The sequence below is a fragment of the Oncorhynchus mykiss genome, chromosome 1 (genome assembly GCF_013265735.2).
Source record: "Oncorhynchus mykiss isolate Arlee chromosome 1, USDA_OmykA_1.1, whole genome shotgun sequence".
Classification (NCBI taxonomy): Eukaryota; Metazoa; Chordata; class Actinopteri; order Salmoniformes; family Salmonidae; genus Oncorhynchus; species Oncorhynchus mykiss.
Window position 1 is genome coordinate 12752488 of NC_048565.1, and position 13831 is coordinate 12766318.

Here is a 13831-nt window from a genome sequence, read left to right on the forward strand (position 1 = left end):
GACCACACTGACTCTGACTAGCCTCAGGTAGGGAGCTGCTCTGACCTGGTGGTAGACTGGGTCCTTGTGAAGTCTGACACACTGACTCTGACTAGCCTCAGGTAGGGAGCTGCTCTGACCTGGTGGTGGAAGACTGGGTCCTTGTGAAGTCTGACCACACTGACTCTGACTAGCCTCAGGTAGGGAGCTGCTCTGACCTGGTGGTGGTAGACTGGGTCCTTGTGAAGTCTGACCACACGGACTCTGACTAGCCTCAGGTAGGAGCTGCTCTGGGGTTCAGTGGTGATGCAAGGTCTGGGGTCTGTTTGCACCTGATCTGCCTGTTTGTGCTTCTTTAAAAATAAGTCTGATATCTCTCCCTTTCTTTTCATGTTTAATTGACCCTATGAAAGAATAAGACAGTTTATGGTTACATCTAAGCATCCAATTACCCACATTTTAGTCCAATCTCAACCTTAATTACAAATCCCCATTATCATGACTGTACCTTAAAATCAACTACCAGCATAAATTATTAGTTAGATCATGGCTAGCCCTACTCTGCAGTAAGTAACTTAGCTAGCTATAATTTTTTACACCTTTACGATAGCAAACAGGCTATCTGCAAATTGTGGTAATCATTTGAGTAACGTTAACAGACTGATAATAACAATTGTTATGAAAATCTAACTGAGTTAATGGATTTCAAATTGCTGAATGTTAACTTCCCGAACACTAACAACTATAGCCTACTAGTTTCTCCACATTAGCTAAACATTTACATACTGTAACTTACGACACTGCACTCTATAGGCTAAATTGGGAACCGATCTCTCTTATTTGATTAACTGACTGTTAACCTTTCAAGCGCAGGGGTTCCGCCTCGACAACATTCTGCTGAAAAGGCAGCGCACCAAATTCAAAAATATTTTTTTGAAATAACTAACTTTCACATATTAACAAGTCCAATACAGCAAATGAAAGATAAACATCTTGTTAATCTACCCATCGTGTCCGATTTCAAAAATGCTTTACAGCTAAAGCACAACATATGATTATGTTAGATCACCGCCAAGTCGAAAAAACACAGACATTTTTCCAGCCAAAGATAGGAGTCACAAAAAGCAGAAATATAGATACAATGAATCACTAACCTTTGATGATCTTCATCAGATGACACTCATAGGACATCATGTTACACAATACATGTATGTTTTGTTCGATAATGTGCATATTTATATCCAAAAATCTCAGTTTACATTGGCGCCTTACGTGCAGTAATGTTTTGATTCCAAAACATCCAGTGATTTTGCAGAAATACTCATAATAAACATTGATAAAAGATACTAGTGTTATTCACAGAATTAAAGATAGACTTCTCCTTAATGCAACCGCTGTGTCAGATTTCAAAAAACCTTTACGGAAAAAGCATAATCTGAGAACGGCGCTCAGAACCCAAAACAGCCAGAGGAATAGCGGCCATTTTGGAATCAACAAAGTTAGAAACAACACCATAAATATTCACTTACCTTTGATGATCTTCATCAGAAGGCACTCCCAGGATTCCCAGTTCGACAATAAATGACTGATTTGTTCCATAAAGTTCCATCATTTATGTCCAAATAGCCACTTGTTAGCGTGTTCAGCCCAGTAATCCATCTTCATGAGGCGCAGGCACTTCATCCAGACAAAAACTCGAAAAGTTCTGTTACAGTCCTTTAGAAACATGTCAAACACTGTATGGAATCAATCGTTAGGATTTTTTAACATAAAACATCAATAATGTTCCAACCTGCGAATTCCTTTGTCTCCAGCAGTCCTGGAATATCACATTCAATGGAGTGAAGAGCTGCAGGGTGAAGCCTGGTTTTGGGGTGCTGTTGCTGCCGACGGTGATGTTGAGAGGACACCAGGAGCTTATAATCATGTTAGTCAGCGCTTGAGGGAAGACTCGACCGAATATGTGCGTCAGATTCACACTCACGTTTCTCCCACTGGCTGGATGGATAGTAAATGTACCCTGAATCTATGGTTGTCAGCGAAGTGAGGTGGATGAATGCAAATGCTGCAGTTTGCATGATGGATTTATTGAACAGTGTTAAAGTCTCTAAGCTTTGCAGGCCAAAGAAACTGTTCTCTGTTATCTGAGAGATTTTTGTTACTTCTTGTTGTTCTTGTTACTCCCTAGGTCTAGGAACCTCAATTCAGCTGTTCAGTTGTATAATTCTGCTCTACATAATGAGACATGAATTTGGTGGTCATCCAATTGAATGAAGACTGGCAGTTCTTCCACTGCTTTTCGTGCAAGCTGTGTTGTATCTGTGTGCATCTATATATCTTTTGCATCTCATTTTTATATCTTGCACATAATGTGCGATCTCTTACGGATCTGTTGTTTAGACACATTGAGAGGCGTAGGGGCAGATCAGTTTATTTTTACGGCATTTTTTCTCTCACTTCCCCTTTCTCTGTCCCGGCACTACGTATCTTACTGGTCTGTGACTCACTGACACGGTTACAGGGGAATAAAGCAGCCCAACAGTTAACACACAGGAACTTTATTTAAACACAGGAAGATGAACATGGGGATGCACATGGGGATGAAAGGTTGGAATAGGTAGAGTTTGAGAGGCAGAGAGTTTGAGAGGCAGATATATGGTACCCCCTAGACTCTCGAGCTCAGGTCGTGGGGAGATGGGGTGTGAGGGGGTGTAGGGGTTCTGTATAAGGAAAAGAAAGACAATGAATATACATGCACTGTTCCAGATTTGCCAGTTGCTGTGAGATGTTACCCCACTATTCCACCAAGGCACCTGCAAGTTCCCGGACATTTCTGGGGGGAATGGCCTTAGCCCTCACCCTCCGATCCAACAGGTCCCAGATATGCTCAATGGGATTGAGATCCGGGCTCTTCGCTGGCCATGCAAGAACACTGACATTCCTGTCTTGCAGGAAATCCCGCACAGAACGAGCAGTATGGCTGGTGGCATTGTCATGCTGGAGGGTCGTGTCAGGTTGAGCCTGCAGGAAGGATACCACATGAGGGAGGAGGATGTCTTCCCTGTAACGCACAGCATTGAGTTTGCCTGCAATGTCAACAAACTCAGTCCGATGATGCAGTGACACACCACCCCAGACCATGACGGACACTACACCTTCAAATGGATCCCGCTCCAGAGTACAGGCCTCGGTGTAACGCTCATTCCTTTGACGATAAACGTGAATCCGACCATCACCGCTGGTGAGACAAAACCTCGACTCATCAGAAAATAGCAGTTTTTGCCAGTCCTGTCTGGTCCAGCGACCATGGGTTTGTGCCCATAGGCGACGTTGTTGCCGGGGATGTCTGGTGAGGACCTGTCTTCCAACAGGCCTTCAAGCCCTCAGTTCAGCCTCTCTCAACCTTTTGCCAGGAATTTATGACCTGAGATAACAGAACCTGGGTGTAGGAGAGAGTGAGAGAGGGGGAAGCCACAATCTATACCCAGAAAGGGCCACATCATGACACCTCTTTGTTGCATGCCCAAGGCACGTTCACGCAGATGAGCAGGGACCCTGGGCATCTTTCTTTTGGTGTTTATCAGAGTCAGTAGAAAGGCCTCTTGAGTGTTATAAGTTTTCATAACTGTGACCTTAATTGCCTACCGTCTGTAAGCTGTTAGTGTCTTAATAACCGTTCCACAGGTGCATGTTCATTAATTATTTATGGTTCATTGAACAAGTATGGGAAACAGTGTTTAAACCATTTACAATGAAGATCTGTGAAGTTATTTGGATTTTTACGAATTGTCTTTTAAAGACAGGGTCCTGAAAAGGGGACGTTTCTTTTTTTGCTGAGTTTATATAACACATTATAACACTTGTTGTAAGCAGTAATAAGTCGTTTTAAATATTCATTAGTAATGACATGAGATGTTATAGAAGGTCATTATAACCGGTTTTATAACATCTCATGCCGTTACTCATAACTATTTCAAAATACTTATGACAGTTTATGAATGTTATAATGTGTTATATAGTTGTTATAAAGGCATTATTCATAAGAACATCTACATTAAAGCGTTACTTAAACTTTTTAATTGGTATGTAAGTATAATGTTCAATGCTGTTGTCGATCCATCATCCAGTATTTTTTATGGAAATTTGTCTACTTGAAAACGTGCAGATTGTGGCTGTAAAACAATTGTTGTGAACGGTTTAATGTCTTATTTCTTGGTAGTGTCTTCACATCCGTTTCTCCAACCTATCATCATTGATCTATACTAAGTGTTACTCTGATACATGTTTTGTCATACCTGTGGTATACTGTCTGATATACCACGGCTGTCAACCAATCGGCATTCAGGGCTCAATCCACCCAGTTTATAATAAGTGTTACTCTGCATTTAGATAAAGTCTAACAGTCTATGAGCTGACTTATTGATCTTCTGCTGTGTACCGTGGTATCAATTGATTGGCAGGGCCAAGGAGCATCGATCTCTGTTACTTAGTGTTGGGGTTGTTCCTCTAATGATGTGTAATGATGTGTCAACGGACAGGATCATCGATCTGCAGTCCAAGCTCATCATCGCCATCGACGTGGCCAAGGGCATGGAGTACCTGCACAACCTCACTCAGCCCATCATCCACAGGGACCTCAACAGGTCGGTGGAGGGTGGGGGTCAGTGGGGTTTTGTGTGTGGGGGTGGGGAGATGTGCTGGGTGCATGTGTGTTTTGTGGGGAATTTATACTGGGTCTTACTCTATGTAGAAATGAAGCACAATGAGCGGTATACAGTAGATGTTGAATTGAAGCTATAGTGACTATGTGAAATTAAGTGTTTTGAGTTATTCTTCCAATAATGACATTTGCTACTTTTAGTCACAACATTCTACTCTATGAGGACGGGCATGCTGTGGTGGCTGATTTTGGAGGTAAGCAACAAAATACAACAAAGTACCAGTCAAAAGTTTGGACATGCCTACTCATTCAAGGGTTAGTCTTTATTATTACTCTTTTCTACATTGCCGAATAATAGTGAAGACATCAAAACTATGAAGTAACACATATGGAATCATGTACTGTACATGTTATAACCAAAAAAGTATTAAATAATAATAAGTCATTTGAGATTCTTCAAAGTAGACACCCTTTGCCTTGATGACTGCTTTGCACACTCTTGGCATTCTCTCAACCAGCTTCATGAGGAATGCTTTTCCAACAGTCTTGAAGGAGTTCCCACATATGCTGAGCACTTGGCTGATTTTCCTTCACTCTGTGGTCCAACTCATCCCAAACCATCTCCATTGGGTTGAGGTCAGGTGATTGTGGGGGCCAGGTCATCTGATACAGCACTCCATGAAAGAACCAATAAGCGCAAACCAGATGGGATGGTGTATTGCTGCAGAATGCTGTGGACGCCATGCTGGTTAAGTGTGCCTTGAATTCTAAATAAATCACATACAGTGTCACCAGCAAAGCACTTCCACATCATCAAACCTCCTTTTCCATGCTTCACGGTGGGAACCACACATGCAGATCAAAGGGGACTCATCAGACCAACGGACACATTTCCACCAGTCTAATGTCCATTGCTTGTGTTTCTTGGCCCAAGCAAGTGTCTTATTATTGGTATCCTTTAGTAGTGGTTTCTTTGCAGCAATTAGACAATGAAGGCCTCATTCACGCAGTCTCCTCTGAACAGCTGATGTTGAGATGTGTCTGTTACTTGAACTCTATGAAGCATTTATTTGTGCTGCAATCTGAGGTGCAGTTAACTCAAATGAACTTATCCTCTGCAGCAGATGTAACTCTGGGTCTTCCTTTTCTGTGGCGGTCCTCATGAGAGCCAGTTTCATCATAGCGCTTGATCAATAAGTGCATTGAAAACGTCGTCCCCACAGTGACTGTACGTACAACCAGGAGCCATGGGTAGAGCTGCCACTTTCAAGTAGCGGGACTCTAACCCAGAAGATTATAAGAAATCCCGCTATGCCCTCCTACGAACCATCAAAGAGCGAAGCCTCAATAGAGTACAAAGATTGAATCGTACTACACCGGCTCCAATCCTCCTTGGATGTGTCAGGGCTATTATTACGGATTAAAAAGGGAAGCACAGTCGCGAGCTGCCCAGTGACACGAGCCTACCAGACGAGCTAAGTAACTTTTATGCTTGCTTCGAGGCAAGTAACACTGAAGCATGCATGAGAGCATCAGCTGTTCTGGAAGACTGTGTGATCACGCTCTGTGCAGCCGATGAGAGGAAGACCTTTAAACAGGTCAACATTCACAAGGCCACAGGGCCAGACGAACTACCAGGACATGTACTCCAAGCATGCTCTGTCCAACTGGCAAGTGTCTTCACTGACATTTTCAACCTCTCCCTGTAATACCAACATGTTTCAAACAGACCATCATAGTCCCTGTGCCCAAGAACACCTAACCTGCCTAAATGACTACCGACCTGTAGCACTCACGTCTGTAGCCATGAAGTGCTTTGAAAGGCTGGTCATGGCTCACATCCACATCATTATCCAAGAAATCCTAGACCCACTTCAATTTGCATACCACCCCAAAAGAGCCACAGATGATGCAATCTCTATTGCCCTTTCACACCTGGACAATAGGAACACCTATATGAGAATGCTATTCATTGACTACAGCTCACCGTTCAACACCATAGTGCCCTCAAAGCTCATCACTAAGCTAAGGACCCTGGGACTAAACACCTCCCTCTGCAACTGTATCCTAGACTTCTTGACGGGCCGCCCCCAGATTTTAAGGGTAGTTAACAACACATCCGACACACTGATCCTCAACACAGGGGCCCCTCAGTGGTGTGTACTTAGTCCCCTCCTGTATTCCCTGTTCACTCATGACTGCACGGCCAGGCACCACTCCAAAACCATCATTAATTTTGCTGATGACACAAGAATGGTAGGCCTGATCACCGACAATGAGACAGCCTATTGGGAGGTCAGAGACCTGACTGTGTGGTGCAAGGACAACAACCTCTCCCTCAACGTGATCAAGACAAAGGAGATGATTGTGGACTACAGGAAAAGGGGTACAAATGGCTACCCAGACTATTTGCATTGCCCCTCCCCCTCTTCTATGCTGCTGCTACTCTTTGCTATTATCTATGCATAGTCACTTTAATAACTCTACCTACATGTACATATTATTTCAGTTACCTCGACACCGGTGCCCCAGCACATTGACTCTGTACCGGTACCCCCTGTATATCACCTAGCTATTGTTTTTTTACTGCTGCTCTTTAATTATTTGTTACTTTTATCTCTTAATTTTTAAAAGGTATTTTCTTGTAAGTAAGCATTTCACTGTAAGGGCTACCTGTTGTATTCGGCGCATGTGACAATTTTTATTTTATTTTATTTTCTGGTTTTTGCAACTGATCTTCATGTCTTAAAGTAATGATGGACTGTCGTTTCTCTTTGCTTATTTCAGCTGTTCTTGCCATAATGTGGACTTGGGCTTTTACCAAATAGGGCTATCTTCTGTACACCAGCCCTACCTTGTCACAACACAACTGATGGCTCAAACGAGTTAAGATGGAAAGAAATTCCTCAAATCAACTTTTAACAAGGCACACGCCAAGAGTGTGCAAAGCTATCATAACACATTATAGCACTTGTCATAAGCTGTGCAAAGCTGGCCTCTTTGAAGAATCTCAAATATAAAACATATTTTTATTTTTTGGTTACTACATGATTCAATATGTGTTATTTCATAATTTTGATGTCATTGCTATTATTCTACAATGTAGAAAATAGTAAAAATCAAGAAAAACCCTGGAACGAGTAGATGTCCAAACTTTTGACTGGTACAGTATAAACATACAATATAATGAAGACAGATTACAGTTGGTAAAGTAGCCATTTCCTATAGTGAATTTGTCATGAAGGCCCAATAACAGCTATTTATCAGATTACATATCCCTCTCCCTACCGACTCAGACCGCTCCAAGACAGTCCTAACAAAATGCTTGCTTTAGACATTTTGTATGGGAAACGATTACAGTAAGGTACTAAATTGTTACACAGAAGTGACTTGATATTGAAATAAAAATGGCTGCCTCACTAACCTCATTATTAGAATCTTGAAACCCTTTTTTTTCTCTTTAGAATCCAGATTTCTGTTATCCGAGGTTGTGGACAATATGACCAAGCAGCCAGGGGTTAGTCCAACTTCCTGGTTCACCATACCATAAATGTGTGTGTGTGTGTGTTTAACTATTCTTGTGGGGACCAGAAGTCCCCACAAGAATAGTAAACAAACAAATATCTGTCCCACAAGGTCAAATGCTATTTCTAGTAGGTTTAGGGTTAAGGTAGGAATAGCATTAGGTTTAGGGTTAAGGTTAGGTTTTGGGATTAAGGTTAGGATAATGGAAAATAGGATTCTGAATGGTTATAAATTATGTGTCCCCACAAGGTTAATTAAATGTGTGTGCGTTCTAGTGAGTGTGAGTGCGAGTGCGAGTGCTCCCTGGAGTAAAGCCTTCACTGAGGAAGCATTTGTCCATGGTAGCCAGAGTGTTTTGCGTTGCTAATTTAACTTTTGTGTTGGTGTACAGAACCTGCGCTGGATGGCCCCAGAGATATTCACCCAGTGTACACGCTATACTGTCAAGGCCGACATGTTCAGCTATGCCCTGTGTCTGTGGGAGCTGCTCACTGGAGAGATCCCGTTTGCCCACCTGAAACCTGGTAACCTCTGCATGAATAAAAACACACCAATCTGGTTTGGGAGAATGTGAATCAATGAGTCAGTATTGGATTGTTTCAAGCATGTTATATATGTTCGATTTTCCCTGTCCTCATCAAGCTGCAGCAGCTGCAGACATGGCCTACCACCACATCCGGCCTCCGATTGGCTACTCCATACCCAAACCCATCTCTGCCATGCTAATGAGGGGCTGGAATGTCTGTCCAGAGGTCAGTGTCCTCCTACAATAGATAGTCCCTTGATTCCGTAGAGCATAAAGGCCACTACATTTATGTGAGCTAAGTTCATATGAACTAAGTTCATGTGAGTTAAGTTCATGTGAACTAAATTCATGTGCTAAGTATGCTACGCTCATGTGAGCTAAATGCTACATATGCTAAGTTCATTTGAGCTAAGTTCATGAGCTAACTATACTAAGTGCTACGTATACTTACATATGAGCTAAATTCATGTGAGCTAAGTTCATGTGCTAAGTATGCTACGCTCATGTGAGCTAAGTGCTAGGTACTAATAAATTAACATAAAGACACCAGAGACTTTGGGTTTGAGCCCAGGCTCTGTCGCAGCCGGCCGTGACCGAGAGGTCCATGGGGCGATGCACAATTACCCTAGCATCGTCTGGGTTAGGGAGGGTTTGGCCAGTAGGGATATCCTTGTCTCATTGCGCACTAGCGACTCCTGTGGCGGGCTGGGCACAGTGCACGCTGACCAAGTCGCTAGGTGTACAGTGTTTCCTCCGACACATTGGTGCGGCTGGCTTCTGGGTTGGATGCGCGCTGTGTTAAGAAGCAGTGCGGCTTGGTTGGGTTGTGTTTCGGGAGGACGCATGTCTCTCGACCTTCGTCTCTCCCGAGCACGTACGGGAGTTGTAGCGATGAGACATGACAGTAACTATCAATTGGATATTACGAAATTGGGGAGAAAAAGGGGGTAAAATAATAATAATACAATAACATTTTTAAAATTACATAAAGGGATGGAACAGGGCTGCAACCTGCCAAAGACTTTCTATGTCTACCCTACCTGCCCTCAGCTGTGCTGTCTATACTGCCTCATTAATTACTGTTGTTTTCACTTTCTCTTGCATAATTCAGCAAGAGTGTCAATAGCAGGATACCCTTGGATTAAAAATCATCTCTATATTACACCCATCAGAACAAACATTTCATTGTTTGCGAGATCAGACATAATATCACTGTAATCCGAGTGTTCATTTTCGTAAATTGTTTTAATTTCAGCGGAACTAATTTGTATATATTTCAACTGTATTAATTATTACTTTTTCCAATTCCACAAAAGATGAACACGCATCAAAATAAATCCCAGACAAAGCTTTATCGTTCTGATAGATTTAATGGAAAGACAATCTACTGTATTCCATTGAGCCCATTTCAGCCATTCCCGGGGTGTCTTAAAGTGAAGTAGGATCTGGCTCTGTGTTTGTTGTCTTACAGTAAAGTAGGATCTGGTTCTATGTTTGTTGTCTTAAAGTGAAGTAGGATCTGGCTCTGTGTTTGTTGTCTTACAGTGAAGTAGAATCTGGCTCTGTGTTTGTTGTCTTACAGTGAAGTAGAATCTGGCTCTGTGTTTGTTGTCTTACAGTGAAGAAGGAGATGGAAAGCCTGCTTTTCAAGTAGAGTTCACCTTCGATTCATGTGTGGGTAGATCCGCATAACCACACAGACAGGCAGACTGAGAAAGCACAGCTGTGTGTGTGTGTGTGTGTGTGTGTCTTTTTTCTGTGAAGAGAGTTTATAGGTTAAATAATCCTATTTTATCTCCTCCGAATCAGGATAGACCTGAGTTCTCTGAGGTGCTGGCCACACTAGAGGAATGCCTATGCAATGTGGAGGTATGGTGTTTTTCTATAGTATGTGAATCTACACCAGAGTGGGAATAAACATATGCTGCTTACATTTTCAGAAAGTTCATCGATTCCTAGCTTTCTTGTCTGTCCATGTGACACTTGTTGATGATAATGTCATACATGTATGTGTGTGATCCACAGTTGATGTCCCCAGCCTCCAGTAACAGCAGTGGGTCCCTGTCCCCCTCTGGCTCGTCTGACTGCCTAGCGAGGGGCAGTCCTGGTCGAAGTCACGTGGCCGCCCTCCGTTCCCGCTTTGAACTGGAGTACGCCCTCAACGCCCGTGCCTACGCAGTCTGGACTCAGAGGTAGGGCTTCACTAACCGGGTCGTTTCCTGCCGTTGATAATGACCATAGGTGTTGGCTACACAGCAATCGAGAAGAAAAAGAAACGCACACCTATATAGATGAGGTGCTGGCTAGCAGAGTAGAATACTTGAAAATAAAAGAGAGCCGCACACTCTAGGAGCTCAGATGCAAAAATGTAATATCCAACGGGTCGACAGCCAGACAGCTTGGCTGTCGAAACGTTGGATATTACATTTTTTGTGCATCTGAGCTCCCAGAGTGTGCAGCTCTCTTTTATTTTCAAGTTGGCTACACAGCACACACCTATCTGGGACCAGGCTAGTATATCATATAGTCTTCTCCACATATAGATGACCACAATACAGAGAGAGTAGGTTAGAGAGTTTCACTGAAGGAGTTTCAAATGTTTCTCTCTTTTCTATTAGGGCATGTTGACCTTTGTCTCCGTCTCTGTCTCTGTTTCTGTCTCTATGGCCTATATACTGGATTGCTAAGCATAACCAAGTTAAGTGTAAAGGCCAGTACTAGTAGGAATTCGGTGTCCAGGGACACAGTAACTGAAGTTAGATTTGTGTGTGTTCTCTACTGCTGAAGTCTCTGCCTGTTAGAAATGTCCTGGCAGACTGGCAGTTAATGAAATGTTTAATCCATTTTGTTTATATTAGATGTAGAAGTGAGAGAGTGTGGTTATTGGGTCCTGTGCTGTTACACAGGGGGTCATGCTAGATTCATCAGAGATGTGTTTACACCTGCCTCGTCTAACTCTGCCTCCTCAATCTTTCATTCATTTTAAAGAGATCATTATACAAAATGTGTCTGTAACCACTTGAAGCAGATTGTCATATTATGTAGTAGAGGTCGATTATGTAAACAGAATCACTATATTCAGCCTTATAACAGCTCATGTATGATTTATTTTCAGCGAGGGACGACGTGATTCCCAAGGTCCGTCTCTGGATGAACTGAGGAGGAATATGCAGTTTCCACCTATTGATCGAAATGGTAAAAAGCATATTAATGAAGATACTCATCAATCCTATACCGGTATTATAGAACTTCATCATTTGAAATGGAGTACAGCCAGTTGTGTAGAATGCACCCCAAAGCTGGTGTTGGTGTGTTTTGGGAAAGGAATTGGCTGTGGATCATCCCTAACCCCTGCCCTCTGTGTCCTACCTCCTTCAGGGTATGTGTCAGACCCTATGAGCACCATGCGCTTCCACTCCAACTGCAGCAGCAACGGCAGCTTTGAAGACAACTAACATAGATGGGATGTCTTCCAGCTCTACTATGCACTATTACTGTAGTTCATAAAGCCATAACCTTATTTCTAAGTTTATCACATAGACATATTGGTTGATCTAGTCTTGAGTATAAGCTATATATATATCGTTATGTGTATTTCCTAAAGCTATTTACTACTTTCTGTGTTTATGGTGTTGAACTGTTTGAATAGATTGGTGTGGTTTTTATATCTGGTAAGTATTTTTTGGATACGAGGCATTTTGGGGGTTTGGAAAATGTTTCATAGTATACCACCTGTATAGTCTATTCTTAAAAACATCTTCAAGCGTCAGAATGCTTAGGAAATTTGTGGTTTTTATTTTCAATAAAATAGAGAAATCATTGAGTTTCATTCTATAGGATTTTACAGTGATAAACAAGATGAATCCTAACCAAACAAAACTAAATACAGGATTCATAATGAATGGCATATGAATAAATAAATAGTAGAGATATTAGGCTGCGTTTACACAGGTAGCCCAATTCTGATATTTTGCCCAATTATTGGCTAAATATCTGATCTGATTAAAGACCAATTGGTGTAAAAAATATCAGAATTGGGATACCTGTGTAAACACAGCCTTAGAGGTGTTAGCAGCAACATATTTGTTTTGACACAAACTGTTTCCTTACATAGGACATTTCACAATTTCACCAATTGTTATTACTGTATGTGTAGTTATGTAGCCATTTGCTGTATGTTCTAAGTGTGGCATATACTGTTTTCAAATGCATCGGGAGATTATATGTGTATGTAAACTTCTGACCCACTGGAATTGTGATACAGTGAAATAAGTGAAATAACCTGTCTAGGACTGGTTAAATCAACAGAAATCTCATAAATAAAATTCTCAAACATACAAGTATTTGGCACCATTTGAAAGATAAAATTCTCGTTAATCCAGCCACAGTGTCTGATTTCAAAAATGCTTTACAGCGAAAGCTCCACAGACGATTATGCTAGGTCACCACCAACTCACAGAAAAACCCAGCCATTTTTCCAGCCATAGAGAGGAGTCACAAAAAGCACAAATAGAGATAAAATTAATCACTAACCTTTGATGATCTTCATCAGATGACACTCATATGACTTTATGTTACACAATACATGTATGTTTTGTTCGGTAAAGTTCATATTTATATCCAAAAATCTTATTTTACATTGGCGTGTTACGTTCAGTAGTTACAAAACATGCAGTGATATTGCAGAGAGCCACATGGATTCACAGAAATACTCATAATAAATGTTGATGAAAATGCAACTATTATACATGGAACTTTAGATACACTTCTCCTTATTGCAACCGCTGTGTCAGATTTCAAAAAAACTTTACGGAAAAAGCATAATCTGAGAACGGCGATCAGAGCCCAAACCAGCCAGAGAAATATCCGCCATGTTGGGTAGTCAACATTATTCATAAGTAGCATGACAAATGTTCACTTACCTTTGATGATCTTCATCAGAATGCACTCCCAGGAATCGCAGTTCCACAATAAATGCTTGTTTTGTTCGATAATGTCCATCATTTATGTCCATTTATGTCCAATAGCTTCTTTTGTTAGGGCGTTTGGTAAACAAAACCAAAAGCGCGATCTGGTCCATTCGGACGAAACGTTCAAAAAGTTATATTACAGGTCGAAGAAACTTGTCAAACTAAGTATAA

At 41.7% G+C, this 13831-nt stretch overlaps 1 protein-coding gene across 3 annotated transcripts in view; it reads left to right on the forward strand.

Annotated features, from left to right (window-relative positions):
* Nucleotides 1–13010, forward strand: part of LOC110536795 (serine/threonine-protein kinase TNNI3K) — a 62825-nt gene extending 49815 nt beyond the window's left edge. The window contains exons 17-25 of one of the 3 annotated variants that reach the window (XM_021622505.2): nucleotides 4518–4622; nucleotides 4841–4893; nucleotides 8104–8156; nucleotides 8556–8688; nucleotides 8807–8916; nucleotides 10500–10559; nucleotides 10716–10882; nucleotides 11806–11885; nucleotides 12069–13010. In XM_021622505.2, the coding sequence (XP_021478180.1) occupies nucleotides 4518–4622; nucleotides 4841–4893; nucleotides 8104–8156; nucleotides 8556–8688; nucleotides 8807–8916; nucleotides 10500–10559; nucleotides 10716–10882; nucleotides 11806–11885; nucleotides 12069–12145 (838 nt within the window). In that variant the 3' untranslated portion in view covers nucleotides 12146–13010. The remainder of the gene's footprint in view (nucleotides 1–4517; nucleotides 4623–4840; nucleotides 4894–8103; nucleotides 8157–8555; nucleotides 8689–8806; nucleotides 8917–10499; nucleotides 10560–10715; nucleotides 10883–11805; nucleotides 11886–12068) is intronic. The other 2 variants (XM_021622570.2, XM_036944082.1) reach the window with 2 other exon arrangements.
* Nucleotides 13011–13831: the final 821 nt, after the last annotated feature.